Source organism: Populus nigra, chromosome 4 (genome assembly GCF_951802175.1).
Source record: "Populus nigra chromosome 4, ddPopNigr1.1, whole genome shotgun sequence".
Taxonomy (NCBI): Eukaryota; Viridiplantae; Streptophyta; class Magnoliopsida; order Malpighiales; family Salicaceae; genus Populus; species Populus nigra.
The window spans coordinates 12,107,584-12,127,790 of NC_084855.1; the positions used below are offsets into that span (position 1 = coordinate 12,107,584).

Genomic DNA, 20,207 nt, shown 5'->3' on the forward strand with positions numbered 1-20,207 from the left:
GAATTAGAATTAGACTGGATGATGTGGTAATTTAAAAAATGGAATTATAAAATGACCATCTTTTATCTATAGAAACCAGAGAGTAGAATTCAAAAACCTTATAAAAAGGGGTCTCCCATGACTCCTAGATCTTCACACGCCACCCTTCATCCTTGTCCCTGTCATCCACTGCAACAAGTGGCTGTCACTCTAGTAACCTCCTGGGTGGGTGTTTGTTATTATTATCACCTCCATTAATGGCTGCTATAAGGAGCTTATTGAAGAAAAGTTCATCATCAATCCCAGCATGTAATGAGCTGATGATGGTTAGAAGATTGTTCTCTGCAGAAGCTGCTACTGTTGCCTCTGCTTCTTTTGCTCAAAGACTCAGAGATCTGCCAAAAGATCTTCCTGGGACGAAAATCAAGACACGAGTTTCCCAAGTATGTCCAACCCCGTTCTTCTCTTTGGATCGTTAATTTAAACCAAGAATACCTTTCATTACTTAATTCTTGTTGCATTAATACATGATATTTTTCTACTTTGCAACCTACCATTTTGTTCAACTACAGTGGTATTCTTTTCCTGCTGTTTTTATTTTTGATTTCAATGTTTTTCTCCTCAATCCTGCTATATATATATATATATGTGTGTGTGTGTGTGTGTGTGTGTGTGTGTGTGTGATTTTATTTGATATAAAATTTAGTCCATTAAGAATTCTCATATTTAAACAAAAAGAAAGAAAAGGAAAATAGAAACGTCTTTCTGCGTCCACTGGATTGGCCGCTGTGCTGTGCCTTTTTTCTTCCTTGCGGCAGTTATGTCGCGCCACGTGCTGTCTGTACCTTTGCTTATTCAGCCTCTGAAACGACAGATCGTCTTCATGTTTGACGAAGACTGGTCGTCGACATAGGTTTCAGGCAGTTCTACTTCTACCAAGTTGTTCGTTCATAAGGAAAGGACTAAGGAGTGTGGATTTTCAGCATCAAATATTTTCTAATCTTGGATCAAGTTTTTGTCTCCAAACTAATGCTCTTTCTTTTTTTTTCTAATTCAAAATATTCAGCTCATTGGGATAACTCCACTTGTGTATCTTAACAAAGTGACCGAAGGATGTGGAGCTTATATAGCTGTCAAGCAAGAGATGTTTCAGCCCACTTCTAGCATCAAAGACAGGTATCTCAGAATTCAAACTATTTCAGATGTTATCATTGACCTTAGAGATCATATAAGAACCATAATGTTTATGTTACAGACCGGCATTGGCAATGGTTGAAAATGCTGAAAAAAAGAACTTGATTGCTCCTGGGAAGGTTAGCTTATAGTCACAGCTCTGGAGTTTTTTGATATTATTGGTTCAATCAGATGTTTTGATCTTTTGAATTTCTCCAACTTTTTTATTGATGTTGTATCAGACGACTTTGATAGAGCCGACATCTGGTAATATGGGGATAAGTATGGCATTTATGGCAGCCATGAAAGGATACAAGATGATACTAACCATGCCTTCTTACACTAGCTTGGAGAGAAGGGTGACTATGAGAGCATTTGGAGCTGAGCTAATTTTGACTGACCCCACTAAGGGAATGGGAGGAACAGTTAAGAAGGCATATGAACTTTTGGAATCCACACCAAATGCTTTCATGCTTCAACAGTTCTCAAATCCTGCCAATACTCAGGTGCTTAATTTCACAATAGCAACGACATTGCATAGCTTGAATGGTTTGTCGAGAGCAGTTTGCTCGAGTTATTATTAATTGATGATCGGGGGATTTAAACTCTCTTGCTTTGTAATTATTGGTTTGAATTCTGAATTTAAATGGAAAAAATCAGGTCCATTTTGAAACTACTGGCCCTGAAATATGGGAGGATACACTAGGAAAAGTTGACATCTTTGTCATGGGAATAGGCAGTGGAGGGACTGTCTCTGGTGTTGGGCAGTATCTCAAGTCCCAAAATCCTAATGTTAAGGTATGTAATTTTAAATTCTTATTGGTGATTTCACTGCATCACTAACATGTGCCGTCATAAATTTTATTTTATTCCTCCCATAATGTTCTGTTTTTCTTCTGTGATGGTAGATTTATGGAGTTGAGCCTACTGAGAGTAATATACTGAATGGTGGCAAACCAGGTATGATTCTCGCTTCACTCTAGGTCTGTCTTTTTTCTTTTCTTCCCTTCTTAATAGGGAAAAGGAATTATGAAGTGTCTCTAGCATCTTGTCAATTGAAATAGGTCCTCATCACATTACTGGCAATGGGGTTGGATTCAAACCAGACATATTGGACATGGATGTAATGGAAAAGGTTCTGGAGGTAGGTACTGCTGATTTGAAGAACAGGGAAGAGGTCAAAAGAAACAAAAAGATAACAGCATTTTCAATATCAGATTCTAATATGGAAAACTAACAGTGAAACACTTCAATGGCAGGTTAGTAGCGAAGATGCTGTGAATATGGCTAGAAGGTTGGCATTGGAGGAGGGTCTTATGGTAATAAATCTTAACGATTTTAAGTCTGTTATAGTTGACACTTCACCTGGTTTTCTGTCTTTGACAGCCTCTTTAGATGGTATACACATGCTAATGCACAGGGCAATGTTCAAATTTTTGGGATGTGAATTGGATTTCTTTGAACTTTGGCTGCAATTTTTGAGTTCTTGAATTTCTAGTTTTTATGACTTCCATTTACTTTCGAGATATGAGCAACAGGAGACTACTATTTGTTGTTTAAATTTTAGTTCGATATTTTTGGTTTCCATAGGTGGGAATTTCATCCGGAGCCAACACAGTTGCTGCACTTAGACTTGCTAGAATGCCTGAGAATAAAGGCAAACTTATTGTGGTAAGAACAACTTATATTCCAATTCTCAAAAACACAGAATTTAACAGGTGTGCTGGTAATTTACACTGTTTGCGGGATGGGGGCATGCCACTAGTAATGACTTCTCTACTCGAGTCATCAACCAATATATTTGGTTGTCGAAAGGGCTTAAGGTTTCATCAATTTAAGCAAATTTCCTCATCCTTGAATCGAGAATTCTTTTTTATGCAAGTAAATCAATTGAAGTATGAATGCTATGTAAGAGTTGTTACTGGTTGACTTTCAGACTGTTCATGCAAGTTTTGGGGAGCGATACTTGTCATCTGTCCTGTTTCAAGAGTTGAGGAAAGAAGCTGAAAACATGCAGCCAGTTCCTGTGGACTAAATTCTTTCAGATATCTCGCTCAATGAATGGCAATGGGCTCTTGTGCAAACATGTGTCCCAATGTAGTTAGTTGTTGAACCACGTGCAGCAAAATATGTCCACTCTGTCTATACACAGGGTTTAATCTCCAGAACATTTGTGGTGATAAAGTTTGCTTGTCTTTTAAATATTCGCATCAGTTTCCAATGTCACTTTTATTACGAGAAATCACAAGATACTCAAATTTTATTTGATTAGTGGAAATTAAATTATTTTCCTTTCATCTCAGCTTGAACTGGAGGTTTTGCAGTGTTAACGTTATCAATATAAATTGTATATCTTCAGCAATTCATAACCAAACCTTGTGGGGATCTTTTGAGAGTTGAATATGCTGATATAATTCCTAGCCAACTCTTGGATACCACCTGAACATAAAATCTTATCCTGACACCAGCATAAAACTCTATTATAGAAAACGCACTCAAGCAATTGCTCTTTGTTGCCTACACCTCTGGTTTCATGTTCGTGCCAAAACTTCTTGCAACTCAAAAATCATTCAGCTGGTCTTACCAGCATCAGTTGAATTAGTATGTGCAAATCAATTAATTTTATCCCGAAAGCCTTAATTTTCCTTTTATGGTTCTCTAAGACTTCAGTATTTTCAAGGCCAGGGCGAAGACTGCAAGGGATAAATTAGATAGGAAATTAGAAATATTGTTTCATAATATAAATATATTGTCACCAAACGTTCTTAAATCCGACCTTAGCTCAGTTGGTAGAGCGGAGGACTGTAGTTCTAGCAATCTGTCATCCTTAGGTCGCTGGTTCGAATCCGGCAGGTCGGAATTTTTGACATTTGATTTTTCCTGCGTTTAAATTACTTCCCCTCTGTTAAAACGCTTTCTAACTCCGTTTGCATGCTTCACAATTTTACTCCTTTACCTTTTCTCTCTCAAGAGAGAAGCCCGAGTCACAGGAAATGTGGAGTTTTTACAAGGAAAAAAAATTCTTTATTAAATTTTCAAATATCAAAGCCCCTGGAAAATAGAAAACAAATCTTTATATTTAATTATAGAGTTAATATTAGTACACAACTAACTTTATAGGTACTGTATTATAGTTGCTTGTCTGCAGAATATAATTAGTTCACAATTTATCCTTAAAAGATAGCTAAGCCCGTCAATCTTGAATTTATTCTTGAATAGTTATTAGTTGAATCCAATCACTAAAAGTGTATTTAATTGTTAATTTCAGAACTCGTAGAAATAATTAAAGTGCATACAAATTATTTATATATCTATAATTAAAAGAGAGAGAGAGAGAGACAAATGACCCTCTTGCATAAAGCTTAGTTGGCTACCAGTAAGAAAATAACTGAATCAGAGGCTCAAGAGTACGATTTTGTTGGTAGACGATTTTTACAATAACAGATATACATCGAGTGAAGGACCAAAATCTTCTAGTTAGGTCCTTTGCTAGACAGGCCGACAGTAGCTGCTGCTGCAGCTCTATCCAGCCTCCACTACACAACGTCTCCGGTATCATACGAGGAAGTTATCCTCCATTGGTCATCAAGGGAGTCTTTGAAATTGGATCCTCTGACTGGTGTCCGGACTGGACAATCGACCCCAACATTCGGGATGCTTGAAAACTTTTGTTTTTGTGTCTTGTAAGAAATATTCCTCTTCAATAATGGCGCTGTAAGAAATAATGCTACAGAAAGGAACAGGGAAATATGTTCCTCGAGAGTGGTGTGTGTGTGTGTGTGTTATTTATGTATTTTAGAGAAGTGAACAGATAAATATAATTGATAACAAGTATCCATAATAATAATAATAATAATAATAATTAAGAATACATTTATCGATATATTTGTGGTGTGATCCACGGCATCACTCGTACACTTTTGCACTTCCTATCTATCACTCTTTTATTGCTTGCCAAGGCAAGTATTATACCCCGGGGATAGACATGAAAAAAATAGTGCATGATATGTGCTTTCGAGAAAACACACTTTTATTAAGTAAAAATCTAAAAAGGCACGGGATGCTTATTGTTGAGCCCATACCGTTCACGCACTCATAAAATAAAATAATGTGTACATATGTGTATTTTCCAATAATTTATTTTATTTCTTGAAGTTTTATTTTATATGACTTAATTCTAATTAAAAAATTAATTGTCTTAATCGAGAGTCAGATTGAAACAAAAAAGATACTAAAATTAAAAAATCTTCAAACATGGATAAGACATGGATTAGAATTTTATTAACCTCTCAAATCACGAGTTTTTTTCACAATTATATTTTTTTAATTTGTTTATTATTATTATCTAATTTTTTTTATTTTATTATCAAATTAATTAAGTTTAATTTAATCACGCCTACACACCAGTAAGTAAGGGTGCACCTTTGCATGGGAGTAAACATTTTCGGTTAATTTCACTTTTTAACCAAAAACAATAACTAAATTAATTTTTAAAAAAAATAAACCAAAATCAAATTGAAATCAATTTAAACCGATCAATTTTAGACCAGTCTGGTTCAATTAATTTATATTGTTGAAAAACCAAAAAAAATAATAATAAAAGAACACAGATCTAATCTTGCGTTAGAAATAATCTTGCGCTCGCAATAATCTTTCCCTTCATTAGACTCAATCTTTGACCTTTAAGACGAAAAAAAACATATTATTGCCTCTGATGCTTTCACCATCGCCGCTGCTGGACCGAATCACCATCTCAAGATGGAAGATACGCTCTTGGTTTGCCCCTGCTTCGGGTGGGTCTGCCCTTGCTACTCTCTTATAGCAATTAGCAGTTATCCCAAGCAAACTGTAAATACTGCACTGGCGTGGGCAGATCAATAACTACTGGACTCGATGGCCTCCTCGACATTTGACAGAAAATGATATGCTAAATACACTTACAAGATACTCGCTACTAAGGTTATGAAAGAAGGCAACAAAATAAACAATAGAATATAACTCCAGATCTATGAATAGCAGCGCTCGATCACTGGAACCAAACAACACCCCTACCTTACTTATCGAGAAGGAGTACTGGGACCAATTTTTCAAAGAGAATGAAAGACGAGGCCAGGAGAGCAAGAAAGTTGAAGAGAGAGTCTGTCTTGATGGTTGGGTGTGCGGCGACCAGGTCTGATGAGGGCGGGAAGAAAAGAAGGTTTAATATCCCGGTCTTTTTTAACTTCCGGTTTGAACCGTCCGGTTTTTATCTAAAAAAATAACCTCAAAAAAGCACAAACTGCTCCGACTTTTTGTCTATTTTAGAGAAACACCGTATGTTTCAGAATCACATGGAGAAATACTACACGTACGTATAGAGAATTGTAGAGTATATATCGCTCTTCTTCTTTTTTAAAGCTTACTCAGGTGTTTGCTACAGTTTTTGTTTCTGTTTTTATTTTAAATATTCTTAACTTAAAAAATATATTAAATTAATATTTTTTAATATTAATTATTTTGATTTTAATATACTGAAATCAAGAATAAATAAATTAATCTAATATTTATCTTGCTTCACAATCTCAGACTCTCCTTACACGTTATTGAGTCGTGGAAACTGCTGGCAGGCTGGTAGGTTTCTCATGGAACCTTCTTGGATCGGTTGTGTAGTGGCATTGCACTATTTTTTATGCAATGAACTAAGCTTTGTTTTATCACCTGCTTGGTCGGCAGAAAAACAAAAAAATTAATGAAACTAAAAAATTAAAAAATGATAGAAAACTGATTAAATTAATTAAAAAATATATAAAAAAATGATTTGGTTTTAATTCGATTTCGGAAAGATAAGGCCAAGTTTAAAAATATGAGCAATCCGTGTTTCTAAAAAAATTATATTTTTTTAAAATAATTTTTTTTAATATTTTTGGAGCGTTTTGATTTGCTGATAAAAAAAATAATTTTTTAAAAATAAAAAAATTATTTTAATGTATTTGCAAGCGAAAAATATTTTGAACCGCACCTACACTCCCAAACAAGCATGTGTCCCTGTTTATTTTTGCATTTTAAAAGCATTTTTAAAAAAATTTGAGATTTTTTAATTTTTTAAAATAATTTTGATGTGTTAATATTAAAAATAATTTTTAAAAAATAAAAAATATTATTTTAATATATTTATAAATAAAAAATATTTTAAAAAACAATTATAATTACACTATAAAAAAAAAAAGGAACTCCGAAGGAACTAACAGATATTTTGAGATCTCCCGTTCCATGAACTAAAGGACCAAAATAGTAATTATAACCAGACGCAAAGGTTAAACCTCTACACTACCTTTTAGTAAACTTGTAACCGTAGTCGTCACGTGGACCCACACTCTAACAGAAGAAATAAATAAAATAGAAAAGCAGAAAAACTTCACTCATTACCAGGTACCAACCCCAATTTACTCCTTCCCGTTCAAAAAATAAAAAATAAAATAATAAAAACCCCCAAATAAAACCAATAAATCTTAGGGTTTGTTTGACTCTTAACACCCGGAAAAAAAATTAAGACTTTCCTTTTCCTTTTTATTTTTCTCTCGAAATCCAATCGCGAGAGAGAAAACAAGTATCAGTGAGAGTGAAAAACAATCATCTGCTCTCGCTCTCTCTCTCTCTCTGGATCCATTCTTCCTCGTTTCACCGATATTCTCGCCTTTTTTGTAGTGAGAGAAAATTCGAAACCTAGAGAGAGAAAGTGGACAGACAGACTAAAAGCAAGCAAGGAAGCAAGCTTTGTTTTTTGTTTTTGTTTTTTTTTCCCCTTTTCCCTCTTCTTCTAACGTTGCGATCGGAGGTAAAATCGGAGCTTTATTCAAATTCTTGGAGGGATTTTTTAACAACATTTTATCTTTCGATTTCTTTTTTGTCCGGGCATGAATTTTTTTTTGTTTATAATTATTGATTAATTAGGGGTTTATAGAGTAAATTTGCATGCAATCCGGTGGTGGTGGAGGAGGTGGGCCCGGTCGGGTGGGACCGGCTGGGCGTGCGGGGTCCACTTCATCCGCTGCAGCATCACCTTCTTCTTCGTCTTCGTCTGCTGCTGTATGGAACCTTCAGTTGGGGTTCGATTCAGTACAGCAGCAGCAGCAGCCTAGGCAGGTAAGGTTTTTTTTTTTCAATTTATCAAACTTGATTAATTGATATGTGATTAGTGAATTCTAGTTGTAATTAATGTGATTGATTAATTTGAATTTTTGATTAATCATGAGTTTGGATGAGGCAAACTAGGCATGCATTTAATTTAGGAGAAGATTAGGTCATTTAAACTATTTTTAGGTGTAATTAATCATCCATGTTTGCTTGAGGTTTTGTTTCAAGAATGAAGACTAATGACAACTAAGCGCGGGGTCGGCTACTGGGAATTTTGTATTACCATTTAGCCTTCCTTATCTGGGTGATGTGTAATTTATAGTTGATCATGTCTCTTGTTTTCCTTGTTAGTTTATGTGGATATTGTGATTTTATTTTTCTTCTTCTAACTTTAACAAAAATAAAGAAGACCCTTTTTTTGTTTAGGATCATGAAGTTATTCATCAGAAGTATTGTAGTTGATGTTCATGGTGGAGTCCATCTAATTTTATGGTTGCAGTTGCCTGTTGTGTTTTGTTGGCTTTCATTTTTGAGCTGCAATTTTGGATGGAGGAACTAATTTTTTTTTTTTCATTTTGTTTTGTTACTGAAAGTATATGGTGCATTTGACATAAAAATGGACCTGTAGATCCATCATGCATGCAGTTACAGTGCTTTCTCCTTTAGATTCTTGGCAATGGGAAGGTGCAATGGTGATTCTAATGTTCAGTTGACCATCTTTGTGCTTGTTTCTGAATCCGATTTTGTGTACTTAGTGAATTGAATGATTGTTGTCTTTAGTTCTAAGATTTCCTCATGTGAAAGGGGATTTTGAATCTTCTTTTTCAGGTGAACTTTTGGTACGTTTGTTTTATATCTCTAACTGTCCATGCAGGCATTACAGCAACAATTACTTAGAAAACCTGAAGGAAATGAAGCCCTTCTAGCTTATCAAGCTGGGGCTCTTCAAGGAGTTACGGTAGGGAACAATTTTGCTTCATCTCCAGGCTCAATGCAAACGCCTCAACAGTCCAGGCAATTTTTTGATTTGGCTCGACAACATGGTTCCTCTCAGGATGGACAGAATAGGAATCAAGGTGTTGAGCAACAGGCTTTGAACCCAATGCAACAGGCGTATCTTCAATATGCTTTCCAGGCCGCCCAACAAAAGTCGGCCTTGGCAATGCAGTCTCAGCAACAAGCTAAAATAGGAATGCTGGGCCCTACTGCTGGCAAGGATCAGGACATTCGGATGGGAAATTTGAAAATGCAGGAACTCATGTCCATGCAGGCGGCTAATCAGGCTCAGGCATCCTCTTCTAAGAACTCATCTGACCATTTTTCTCGTAGTGAAAAGCAGGTAGAACAAGGTCAGCACCTAGCCTCTGATCAGAGGAATGAGCAAAAGTCTCCACTCCAGCCTACTGCCACTGGACAACTAATGCCTGCAAATGTTACGAGGCCCATGCAGGCCCCACAAACCATCCAAAACATGGCAAACAACCATCTCGCAATGACTGCACAGTTACAAGCAATTCAAGCATGGGCACTTGAGCGCAACATTGATCTGTCACAACCTGCAAATGTCAACTTGATGGCTCAGCTTATTCCATTCATGCAGGCAAGGATGGCTGCACAACTAAAGGCAAATGAAAGTAATCCTGGTGCGCAGTCATCACATCTCCTTGTGTCAAAGCCGCAGGTTGCCTCTCCATCCATTGCAAGTGAAAGTTCTCCTCGTGCTAATTCATCCAGTGATGTCTCTGGGCAGTCTGGCACTGCGAAAGCCAGGCAAACTGTTCCATCTGGTCCCTTTGGCTCAACTTCCAGTGGAGGCATGGTGAATAACCCTAGCAACCTCGCAATGCAGCAGCAGGCTTTTCACAGCAGAGAGAACCAAGCGCCTCCTCGACAGACAGCTGTGCTTGGCAATGGAATGCCTGCAAACACAGGCCAAGGTGTGGATCAGATTTTGCCTTCAAAAAATGCATTAAACAGCTCAGAAACTTCACAGGCACTGCAATTCAGGCAACTGAATCGATCTTCTCCACAATCTGCTGGTCCTTCTACTGAAGGAGGCTCGGGCAACCGCTTCTCTTCACAAGGTGGGCCAGCTGTTCAGATGGCACAACAGCGCACCGGGTTCACTAAACAGCAGTCACATGTTCTGAAAGCACAAATTCTAGCATTTAGGCGATTGAAGGTCTGGAAATCTCTTTTCATTCGCCACTTTACATTTTTTTTTAATGTACACGTGAAAACTTCAATTGACTTAATAAGCACTCAGCAGATCATACTTTTTTTTTTAATTGCTTGACAGAAAGGAGAAGGTACTCTTCCACAAGAGCTTCTTCGAGCTATAGCCCCACCACCCCTTGAGCTGCAACTGCAGCAGCAACTTCTTCCTGCAGGAGGAAGTAATCAGGACAGGCCAGGTGGAAAGATTCCTGAAGAACAAGCAAGTCATCCGGAGTCCAATGATAAGGATTTACAAGCAATGCCATCTATGAATGGACAGAATGTTTCTAAAGAGGAAGTTTTTACTGGCGATGAGAAAGCAGCTGTCTCAACCATTAATATGCAAAAGGCACCGGCTGTGATGAAGGAACCCATGCCCTTGGTGGCTTCTGGGAAGGAAGAGCAGCAAACTGCTACATTTTCTGTCAAGTCAGACCAGGAGAGTGAGCATGGACTTCAGAAAGCTCCTGTTATAAGTGATCTTGCATCAGATAGGGGAAAGGGTGTTGCACCACAGTTTCCTGCATCTGATGCTGTGCAAGCTAAGAAACCTGCACAAGTGAGCACTGTGCCACAGACAAAAGATTCTGGCTCCACCAGAAAGTATCACGGACCATTATTTGATTTTCCTTTTTTTACTAGGAAACATGACTCTGTTGGGTCAACTGGGATAGTTAACACGAATAATAACCTAACATTGGCCTATGATGTCAAAGATCTTCTTTTTGAGGAAGGCGTGGAAATGCTTACCAGGAAAAGGTTAGAGAATTTGAAGAAAATCAATGGTCTCTTAGCAGTAAATTTAGAGAGGAAAAGGATTAGGCCAGATCTTGTGTTGCGGTTACAGATTGAAGAGAAAAAGTTAAAGCTTCTAGATCTACAGGCGCGTTTAAGGGATGAAGTTGATCAGCAGCAACAGGAAATCATGGCAATGCCTGACAGGCTATACAGGAAGTTTGTTCGGCTATGTGAGCGTCAAAGGATGGAGCTGACGAGACAGGTACAGGCCTCTCAGAAAGCCATAAGAGAGAAGCAATTGAAATCCATCATGCAGTGGCGCAAGAAACTTCTTGAGTCTCATTGGGCCATCCGTGATTCACGCACTGCCCGTAACAGAGGAGTTGCCAAATACCATGAGAGAATGTTGAGGGAATTTTCAAAGAGAAAGGATGATGACCGAAATAAAAGGATGGAGGCATTAAAGAACAATGATGTTGAAAGGTACAGAGAAATGTTGTTGGAGCAACAAACTAGCATTTCAGGCGATGCTTCTGAGAGATATGCTGTTCTCTCATCATTCTTGACCCAGACAGAAGAATATCTTCATAAGCTGGGTGGTAAAATAACAGCTACTAAGAATCAACAGGAAGTGGAGGAGGCAGCTAATGCCGCCGCTGCAGCTGCTCGACTGCAGGCATGATTTATTCTTCTCTCTCCCTCTCTCTCTGCAACCCACCAATTCGTTGTTCACATTTTTCTTGCACAATTAAGCTACATGCCTCATTTATCTTCAAACAAAAAATCCCCCCTTTTCTTTCATGATTTCTGATGCGTAAATTTCCTTTTCATATTCTTCATGTGATGTATTGTTTCAAACTGCCTTTTCATTTAGTTTTATTGTTAATTAAAGGGCCTATCAGAAGAAGAAGTACGAGCAGCTGCAGCTTGTACTAGCGAGGAAGTAATGATAAGAAACCGGTTTATGGAAATGAATGCACCCAGGGACAGTTCATCTGTTAACAAGTAAGTTATTTGTTTGAGTTATTTTGTCATTTTTCCTACATTGAAGAGAGGAGTGAACTGGTCAAGCGATTTATTAAGTACTGATGGGGTAGTTGGCTCCAAGAGATGGGAGGCTTTTATGCAATACAATATTATTCAAAATGTATCTAACAACCAATCTTCACATACATATAATTTGACTTCCATATTTTCTTCCTGCACAAAATTGGTGTTTGATTGTAATAGTTTTAAATTTTGTCATTCCCTGTTGTCAGCAGATATTACAATCTTGCCCATGCAGTGAATGAAAGGGTCATAAGGCAACCATCTATGTTACGAACAGGAACCTTACGAGACTATCAGCTTGTAGGTCACTAAAGTTTACTGTACCTTTTTATCTTATTTCTTTTTTTTTGCTATTTTTCAAGCCTTATTATGTTGTAAGTTTCTTAAGCTACTGATCTCTGTGTGTTTGTTTGGTCCTTCCCCCACCAGGTTGGATTGCAGTGGATGCTTTCTTTGTATAACAACAAATTAAATGGAATCTTGGCAGATGAGATGGGGCTTGGAAAGACTGTGCAGGTAAGTTTCTTGCTCAAGCTTCTTTTTTATGGAAGCTTAAGCCTTTAACCACATCCTTTTTGAAAAATGAAAAATTTGAAAACATATGTGGATCCTTTGTTCTTGGAAAAACTATTAATAAGTACACTTCTCACAAGCAACAGACCAATAAGGTCTATCGAATTTTTTGTTGATCAATAACTTCAACTAAAAATTTATTTTAAAGGATTTTATTTCTTTATATACTCTTAAAGTACCCTATGAAACTTTTCATTACCAATTGAAAATCCTAGAAACTTTCTTTTTATGAGGATAAAAATCTAATAAATCAAAAGATGAATCTGTTGTGTCAATGATTAAATCATATAAATTAAATAATATCAAGGTATGTATCCTATGAAAAAGTTCACTTTTAAATAACGAGAAGTATTTAACAACCCTGGAGCTTTAACTGATTATGTACAAAGGAACTTATTGCCATAACAATCTAACTCTAAAAGCCTGTTTTTAATATAAGAAAAGGAGTAACTAGATAAAATTGCAGGTTTAAACCTAAATTATAGAAGTTGAGAAAATTAACTGTGAAACCCTAAAAGCTAATGTTATAAATGTCAAGAAAAGAAGAATGATGCATGTACCCATTTTTTCTTCTTAGCAAACTCGCATGTGAATGTGGGAGTAATTCTTATATATGAGGTGGTAGTTGTATAATGAACTTGTTGGTCTTTTGCTTAAGAAAAGTGAACGTATTGGCACATTTCCTTCAGTTCTTTTGGCAGCTTGGTAGTCAACTAGAAAAATTTATAGATGACATAATGAACATTTTTTCTTAATGTGGACTTGCTATTCTTTGATAATTTTGCTCCTATGCAGGTGATGGCACTGATTGCTTATCTAATGGAATTCAAAGGAAACTATGGACCGCATCTTATAATTGTTCCTAATGCTGTTTTGGTGAATTGGAAGGTTAGTTACTGTTGGTTCCACATTTAATGGTATGGTTTTTCTAGTGCTTTTTGATGCCTGACCGAGTTCATGCTGCAGAGCGAGCTGCACAGCTGGCTGCCATCTGTGTCCTGCATTTACTATGTTGGTGGAAAGGATCAGCGCGCAAAATTATTTTCCCAAGTAAGAAAACCACCATTACTCCATTTGTTTTTCGTTCTTCAGATTTATGATGAATTGTTGAGCTTTCTTTTGCTGGCTCTCTGTAGGAGGTTTCTGCCATGAAATTTAATGTTCTCGTGACAACTTACGAGTTTATCATGTATGATCGCACAAAACTTTCTAAACTTGATTGGAAGTACATCATAATTGACGAGGCACAGAGAATGAAGGACAGGGAATCAGTTTTAGCCCGTGATCTTGATAGATATCGCTGCCAGAGGCGCTTACTTCTCACAGGGACACCATTACAGGTCTGTTAAAGCTGTCTATTTTACAGTTACACAATATTGTTTCACAAATGCTTATCTGTGTGTCTGGGAAAACTTATCACCACAAAACAGTCATGTAGTCTGGGCTTCTGTGGTCTGACTGCTATTTAAAGTGATTGGGAGAGGATAGATAGGAGTAAAGAGTGAAAGCAGGAAGAAAATTGGAGAAAGAATAGGTGATATTACTGCTGTTTAGAAAAGAGTGAAAAAGTGAGCCATGGAAGACGGGGACAAAATTTTCTCCTCAGGCTCATTTTCTTTCTCCAAAATACAAGAAAATAAGTCCTTTCAGTTTTTACTAGATTGATTTACATTTTACTAGATTGATATTACTGCTGTTTAGAAAAGATTGAAAAAGTGAGCCATGGAAGACGGGGACAAAATTTTCTCCTCAGGCTCATTTTCTTTCTCCAAAATGGAAGAAAATAAATCCTTTCAGTTTTTACTAGATTGATTTACATTTTACTAGATTGATTTACATAGATACGCCTTTTTCACGTTTGATTTTATAGATCAGCATTGTTTTGCAGGACAATTACATATTTAGCTGCAGTTCTTTGTTCCTTATTCACCTTTTCTTTTTTACATTTTAATTCCTTCCAAGCACAATAAGATTGTAATTTTCTATTCTCTCCACCTTTTGTTTTGTGTTTTTATCCTGAATGCAGCCTCGATATCTTTCTTGTTAATATCGGTGTGCTGCTGTGCATTCACTGTTATTCACAAAAAGGCTGTTGTTCTACTGAACCTTACGTTAACCAAATAATCATTCTAGCTGCATAAAACATGTTTATAAATCATGAACTACTACATGCAAGCATGGCCTTTCTAAATGACAATTCTGTTTGAACTAATTAAGAGCAGGTAAAAATGTTCCAACAGTGTACACAAGGGAAAAAATTGATGTTCAGAGATTTTTTTAATCAAACTGCCAACTTTATCTGACATGTAGCAGAGTAAATAAAAATTCATTTCAGGCTTATTATAGTATCCAAGCATCCCACCATTTCCTGATGCCAAGTTTTAAAAATGGAGGATTAGCAAGATTTGCAAAACCTGGCCGTGTTTGACTAGGATGTTTGTGATATACTATACTAGTGTATCCATGTCCTTGTCTTCCCTCTTCATGATTTTGTAGGAAAGCAAGGAAAAATTCCTTCCATCAGAGAACCTGTTACATCTGCTGATATGTTTCTGTTTGCACATATTATGATTCCTGGTTGGATGTCTTCTTACATTTTGGATAAGACTTGTGAAAAGGTTTCAAGGTAATGATCAAGAGATTGGAATCTCTGTGGCTTACAAATGAAAATTAGATGGTCTTGCTTTGATATGTATGAAGCTAGATTGTGATATTAAGAAAAATAATGGCTCAGAAATTCAATTTTAACTTCCTCGACAAGGTATTTTGGCAATGACTTTACATAGATTGATTTTTGTCTCTGCAGAATGACTTGAAGGAGCTATGGTCACTACTGAATTTACTTCTACCAGAAGTTTTTGATAATCGTAAAGCATTTCATGATTGGTTCTCGAAGCCCTTTCAAAGGGAAGCTCCTGTGCATGATGGAGAGGATGACTGGCTTGAGACTGAAAAGAAGGTTATCATAATTCATCGACTTCATCAAATTTTAGAGCCTTTTATGCTCAGACGTCGTGTGGAAGATGTGGAAGGTTCACTTCCACCCAAGGTATGGCATTAATTTGTCATCATCAATCATGATGTTTTCACGTTGTGGATTCTAACATACTGCTGTGTCTTCAAGCGATGGATTCTAATATAGGGCTGCACTGCAGGTTTCCATTGTCTTGAGATGTAGAATGTCTGCTATACAGAGTACAATTTATGATTGGATCAAATCTACTGGCACTATCCGAGTTGACCCTGAGGATGAGAAGCGCAGGGTTCAAAAAAATCCAGCATATCAGGCTAAGGTGTATAGAACTTTAAATAACAGATGTATGGAGCTCCGAAAAACTTGCAATCATCCTTTGCTTAATTACCCGTATTTTAACGACTTATCCAAGGATTTCCTTGTTAAATCTTGTGGAAAACTTTGGGTTCTGGATAGGATACTCATAAAACTTCAAAGAACAGGCCATCGGGTGCTACTCTTTAGCACCATGACAAAACTCCTTGATATATTAGAGGAATACTTGCAATGGCGCCGACTGGTGTACAGAAGGATCGATGGAACAACTAGCCTTGAAGATCGTGAATCAGCTATTGTGGACTTTAATAGCCCTGGTTCAGACTGCTTTATTTTCTTGCTTAGTATTCGTGCAGCTGGAAGGGGTCTTAATCTGCAGTCTGCTGACACAGTTGTCATATATGATCCTGATCCGAATCCTAAGAATGAGGAACAGGCAGTTGCTAGAGCCCACCGGATTGGACAGACAAGAGAAGTCAAAGTCATTTATATGGAAGCAGTTGTTAACAAAATTTCTAGCTGTCAAAAGGAGGATGAATTAAGAAGCGGAGGTACAGTTGATCTAGAAGATGACCTTGTTGGCAAGGATCGATATATGGGTTCTATTGAGAGCCTTATAAGGAACAATATCCAGCAATACAAGATTGACATGGCTGATGAGGTTATCAATGCTGGGCGTTTTGACCAAAGAACAACACACGAGGAAAGGCGGATGACTTTAGAGACATTATTGCATGACGAAGAGCGATATCAAGAAACTTTGCATGATGTTCCATCACTCCAAGAGGTAAATCGCATGATAGCCAGGAGTGAAGATGAAGTTGAGTTATTTGATCAAATGGATGAAGAATTTGATTGGATCGAGGAGATGACGAGGTATGACCAGGTACCCAAGTGGCTTCGAGCCAGTACAAAAGAAGTGGATGCTACTATTGCTGTCTTATCGAAGAAACCATCAAAAGCGATCCTTTTTGCTGATGGTATGGGCATGGCATCCGGTGAAATGGAAACTGAAAGAAAAAGGGGGCGGCCGAAAGGGAAAAAGTCTCCTAATTACAAGGAAATTGATGAAGAAACTGGAGACTATTCTGAGGCAAGTTCTGATGAGAGAAATGGTTATTCTGCACATGAAGAAGAGGGAGAAATTAGGGAATTTGAAGATGATGAATCCAGTGATGCTGTTGGGGCACCACCTGTTAATAAGGACCAATCAGAAGATGATGGTCCAGCATGTGATGGGGGCTACGAGTATCACCAAGCTGTGGAAAGCACTAGAAATGATCATGCACTAGATGAAGCTGGCTCCTCAGGGTCATCCTCTGACAGCCGAAGAATGACACGAATGATCTCTCCTGTTTCTCCTCGGAAATTCGGGTCTCTTTCTGCTTTAGAAGCTAGACCAGGTTCACTTTCCAAGAAGCTGGTATGTTTCTTCTATCTCTATACGTGTGCTTCATTACTGACTTGGTTGGTTTTGCTATCCATTTACTATTCCATTAATATTTTACAGCCGGATGAATTAGAAGAGGGGGAAATTGCGGTGTCTGGAGATTCTCACATGGATCACCAGCAATCGGGAAGTTGGATACATGATCGTGATGAAGGTGAAGATGAACAGGTTCTACAACCTAAAATAAAACGAAAACGTAGTATTCGGCTTCGACCTCGCCTCACTGTTGAAAGGCCAGAGGAGAAGTCTAGCAATGATGTGCAACGTGGAGATTCTTTTCTGTTGCCATTCCAAGTGGATAATAAATATCAAGCACAGTTGAAGAGTGATACTGACATGAAAGCATTAGTAGAGCCCAGTGGATTCAAGCATGATCAGAGTGATTCCTCAAGAAGTAGACGAAATCTACCTTCAAGAAGAATAGCCAAAACATCTAAGTTGCGGGCTTCACCAAAATCTAGCAGATTGAATTTGCAGTCTGCTCCAGCAGAGGATGCTGCTGAACACTCTAGAGAGAGCTGGGATAGTAAAGTTCCAAGTACAAGTGGTGCTTCAACATTGGGCAAGATGTCTGATGTCATCCAGAGAAGGGTATGTACTTGGTCATTTATTATTTTAATTTATCTTGTCTTGTTAATATAATATAATTGGATAAATCATACTTGTCTAAAAGAGGGCTTGACAGGAGAAAATCAAGATCTGCTTGGCACTATATTTTTTGTATTCCTCTTTAATGTAGACTTTTTTTTTTTTAACTTGTCTTTCTAGTTACATCGTATTTCTGTATATTAACTGGAAGTTTCAATTGTGCAGTGTAAAAATGTTATTAGCAAGTTTCAAAGGAGAATAGACAAGGAAGGGCAACAAATTGTACCTCTTCTAGCTGATTTGTGGAAGAGGATTGAAAATCCTGGTTACATAAGTGGTGCTGGAACTAATCTTTTGGATTTACGTAAGATTGAACAACGTGTTGACAGATTGGAGTATAGTGGAGTAATGGAGCTTGTGTTCGACGTGCAATTCATGTTAAAAGGTGCAATGCAATTTTATGGGTTCTCGCATGAGGTATGACTTCTCATCCAAACTTGTGTTTAAACATAATTCTTCTCTTTTTAACATTTTCTTCTGGAAAATGCTATTGACAATATCTTGGATACCCTTTCGAAGCATGAACATGGTCATTGAAATTTTTTTATGGTATGACATTTGTCAATCATTCAGCTTGGAATTTGTGTCCAGCCATGTATCACACCAATCTCTGGAGTGCTCTGTTATCTTCAAGATCTATAAAATTTTTCCATCATAAAATTTTGGATATGTAATTTTAACATGTCCAATTATATATTTCTTGTTGGTTTTCTTTTTCTTTCACATCTACATAATGGATTGGTGCAATTGGGAAATTTATGGAAGCATCACCTCTGAATGTGGTGCAGTTCAACTTTCTATCTATTATCCCATTAAAGGAAAAGACAGAAAGGTTGGAAGCTACTGTGCTTGCAAAAAGCTTATCCTTTGGTTATGCCTACCTCATAGAATTTTCCCATGAATGAAAATTCCAAAATTCTTCCTCGCATCCATGAATAAAAATTCCCAATTTCTTTCTCGCATATCATTTAACAAATGGCAAATTGTCAGAATAATGGAATTATGCGATATTCTTCTATCTATTGCTTCAATTAGTTGCCTTAACTCCCAATCATGCCCCTATTGTCAAAGCTAATTCTCTTGGTCAAACTTCAAAATCATTTAGAATCTCAAGGGATGTTTAAACCATGCAGGTTAGAACTGAAGCAAGAAAGGTGCATGATCTCTTTTTTGATATCTTGAAGATTGCGTTTCCAGACACAGATTTCCGAGAGGCGAGGGATACTTTCTCTTTCTCTGGTCCATCATCAACTTCAATTTCAGCTCCATCTCCAAAACAAGCTGCTCTTGGTCTAATCAAGAGACACAAGTCAATAAATGATGTAGAACCTGACAACGGCACTACCCATAAGCCAATGCAGCGAGGATCCATTCCTACTGGTGAAGACACAAGGAGGGTCCATGTGCCCCAGAAGGAAACAAGGCTTGGGAGTGGAAGTGGCAGTAGTCGAGAACAATATCCGCAGGATGATTCTCCACTGCATCCAGGGGAGTTGGTTATCTGCAAGAAGAAGAGGAAAGACCGGGACAAGTCAGTTGTGAGGTCAAGAACTGGATCAAGTGGTCCAGTTTCCCCCCCGAGCATGGGCCGTAATATCACGAGTCCCATTTTGAGTTCAATCCCTAAAGATGCGAGACCAAACCAGCAGAATACCCATCAGCAAGGGTGGGTGAATCAACCTCAACCAACAAATGGTGGTGCGGGGAGTGTTGGTTGGGCAAATCCTGTAAAGAGGTTGAGGACAGATGCTGGTAAAAGGCGGCCAAGCCATTTATGATTTTTCTCAAGCATAGTGTATAATTTAATGGAAAAATTTGTAGTCGAGTTCAGCCGCAGTGTGTACAAGTGGCCCTTCGTGGCCTGTGCCAGTGCTGTAAACCGGTGCTTTTAATATAGTTGTAGGTCATTGCTCCTCCATTGTATACTGCTCTTTGCAAGATTTTAGTAGTTTTTGCATGCGCGCCAAGTAGTTATTG

General features: G+C 37.6%; 2 protein-coding genes and 1 non-coding gene across 5 annotated transcripts; all 3 read left to right on the forward strand.

Annotated features, from left to right (window-relative positions):
- Positions 1-74: 74 nt before the first annotated feature.
- LOC133692396 (bifunctional L-3-cyanoalanine synthase/cysteine synthase 1, mitochondrial) lies at positions 75-3,449 on the forward strand. Of its 2 annotated transcripts, XM_062113294.1 has the most exons (10): positions 78-422; positions 1,046-1,155; positions 1,235-1,292; positions 1,395-1,658; positions 1,813-1,950; positions 2,061-2,112; positions 2,217-2,296; positions 2,412-2,471; positions 2,743-2,823; positions 3,089-3,449. In XM_062113294.1, the coding sequence occupies exons 1-10, from the start codon at positions 237-239 to the stop codon at positions 3,185-3,187; spliced, it is 1,128 nt and encodes a 375-aa protein (XP_061969278.1). In that variant the 5' UTR covers positions 78-236; the 3' UTR covers positions 3,188-3,449. The 2 variants fall into 2 exon arrangements, with proteins under 2 accessions (XP_061969279.1, XP_061969278.1); XM_062113295.1 differs by lacking the exons at positions 2,412-2,471; positions 2,743-2,823; positions 3,089-3,449 and having other exon boundaries at positions 75-422; positions 2,197-2,286.
- A 474-nt stretch (positions 3,450-3,923) lies between these two features.
- Positions 3,924-4,011, forward strand: TRNAY-GUA (transfer RNA tyrosine (anticodon GUA)). The gene is given in 2 exon segments: positions 3,924-3,960; positions 3,976-4,011. It is a non-coding gene; the product is annotated as a tRNA-Tyr (tRNA).
- A 3,570-nt stretch (positions 4,012-7,581) lies between these two features.
- Positions 7,582-20,204, forward strand: LOC133692473 (ATP-dependent helicase BRM-like). 2 transcript variants are annotated; one of them, XM_062113448.1, is made up of 15 exons: positions 7,582-7,966; positions 8,083-8,274; positions 9,140-10,447; positions 10,565-11,896; positions 12,113-12,225; positions 12,480-12,570; positions 12,700-12,786; positions 13,639-13,731; positions 13,810-13,893; positions 13,980-14,183; positions 15,650-15,892; positions 15,999-17,555; positions 17,643-18,173; positions 18,396-18,647; positions 19,364-20,204. In XM_062113448.1, the coding sequence occupies exons 2-15, from the start codon at positions 8,104-8,106 to the stop codon at positions 20,006-20,008; spliced, it is 6,711 nt and encodes a 2,236-aa protein (XP_061969432.1). In that variant the 5' UTR covers positions 7,582-7,966; positions 8,083-8,103; the 3' UTR covers positions 20,009-20,204. The 2 variants fall into 2 exon arrangements, with proteins under 2 accessions (XP_061969432.1, XP_061969433.1); XM_062113449.1 differs by having other exon boundaries at positions 7,583-8,274; positions 12,483-12,570.
- Positions 20,205-20,207: the final 3 nt, after the last annotated feature.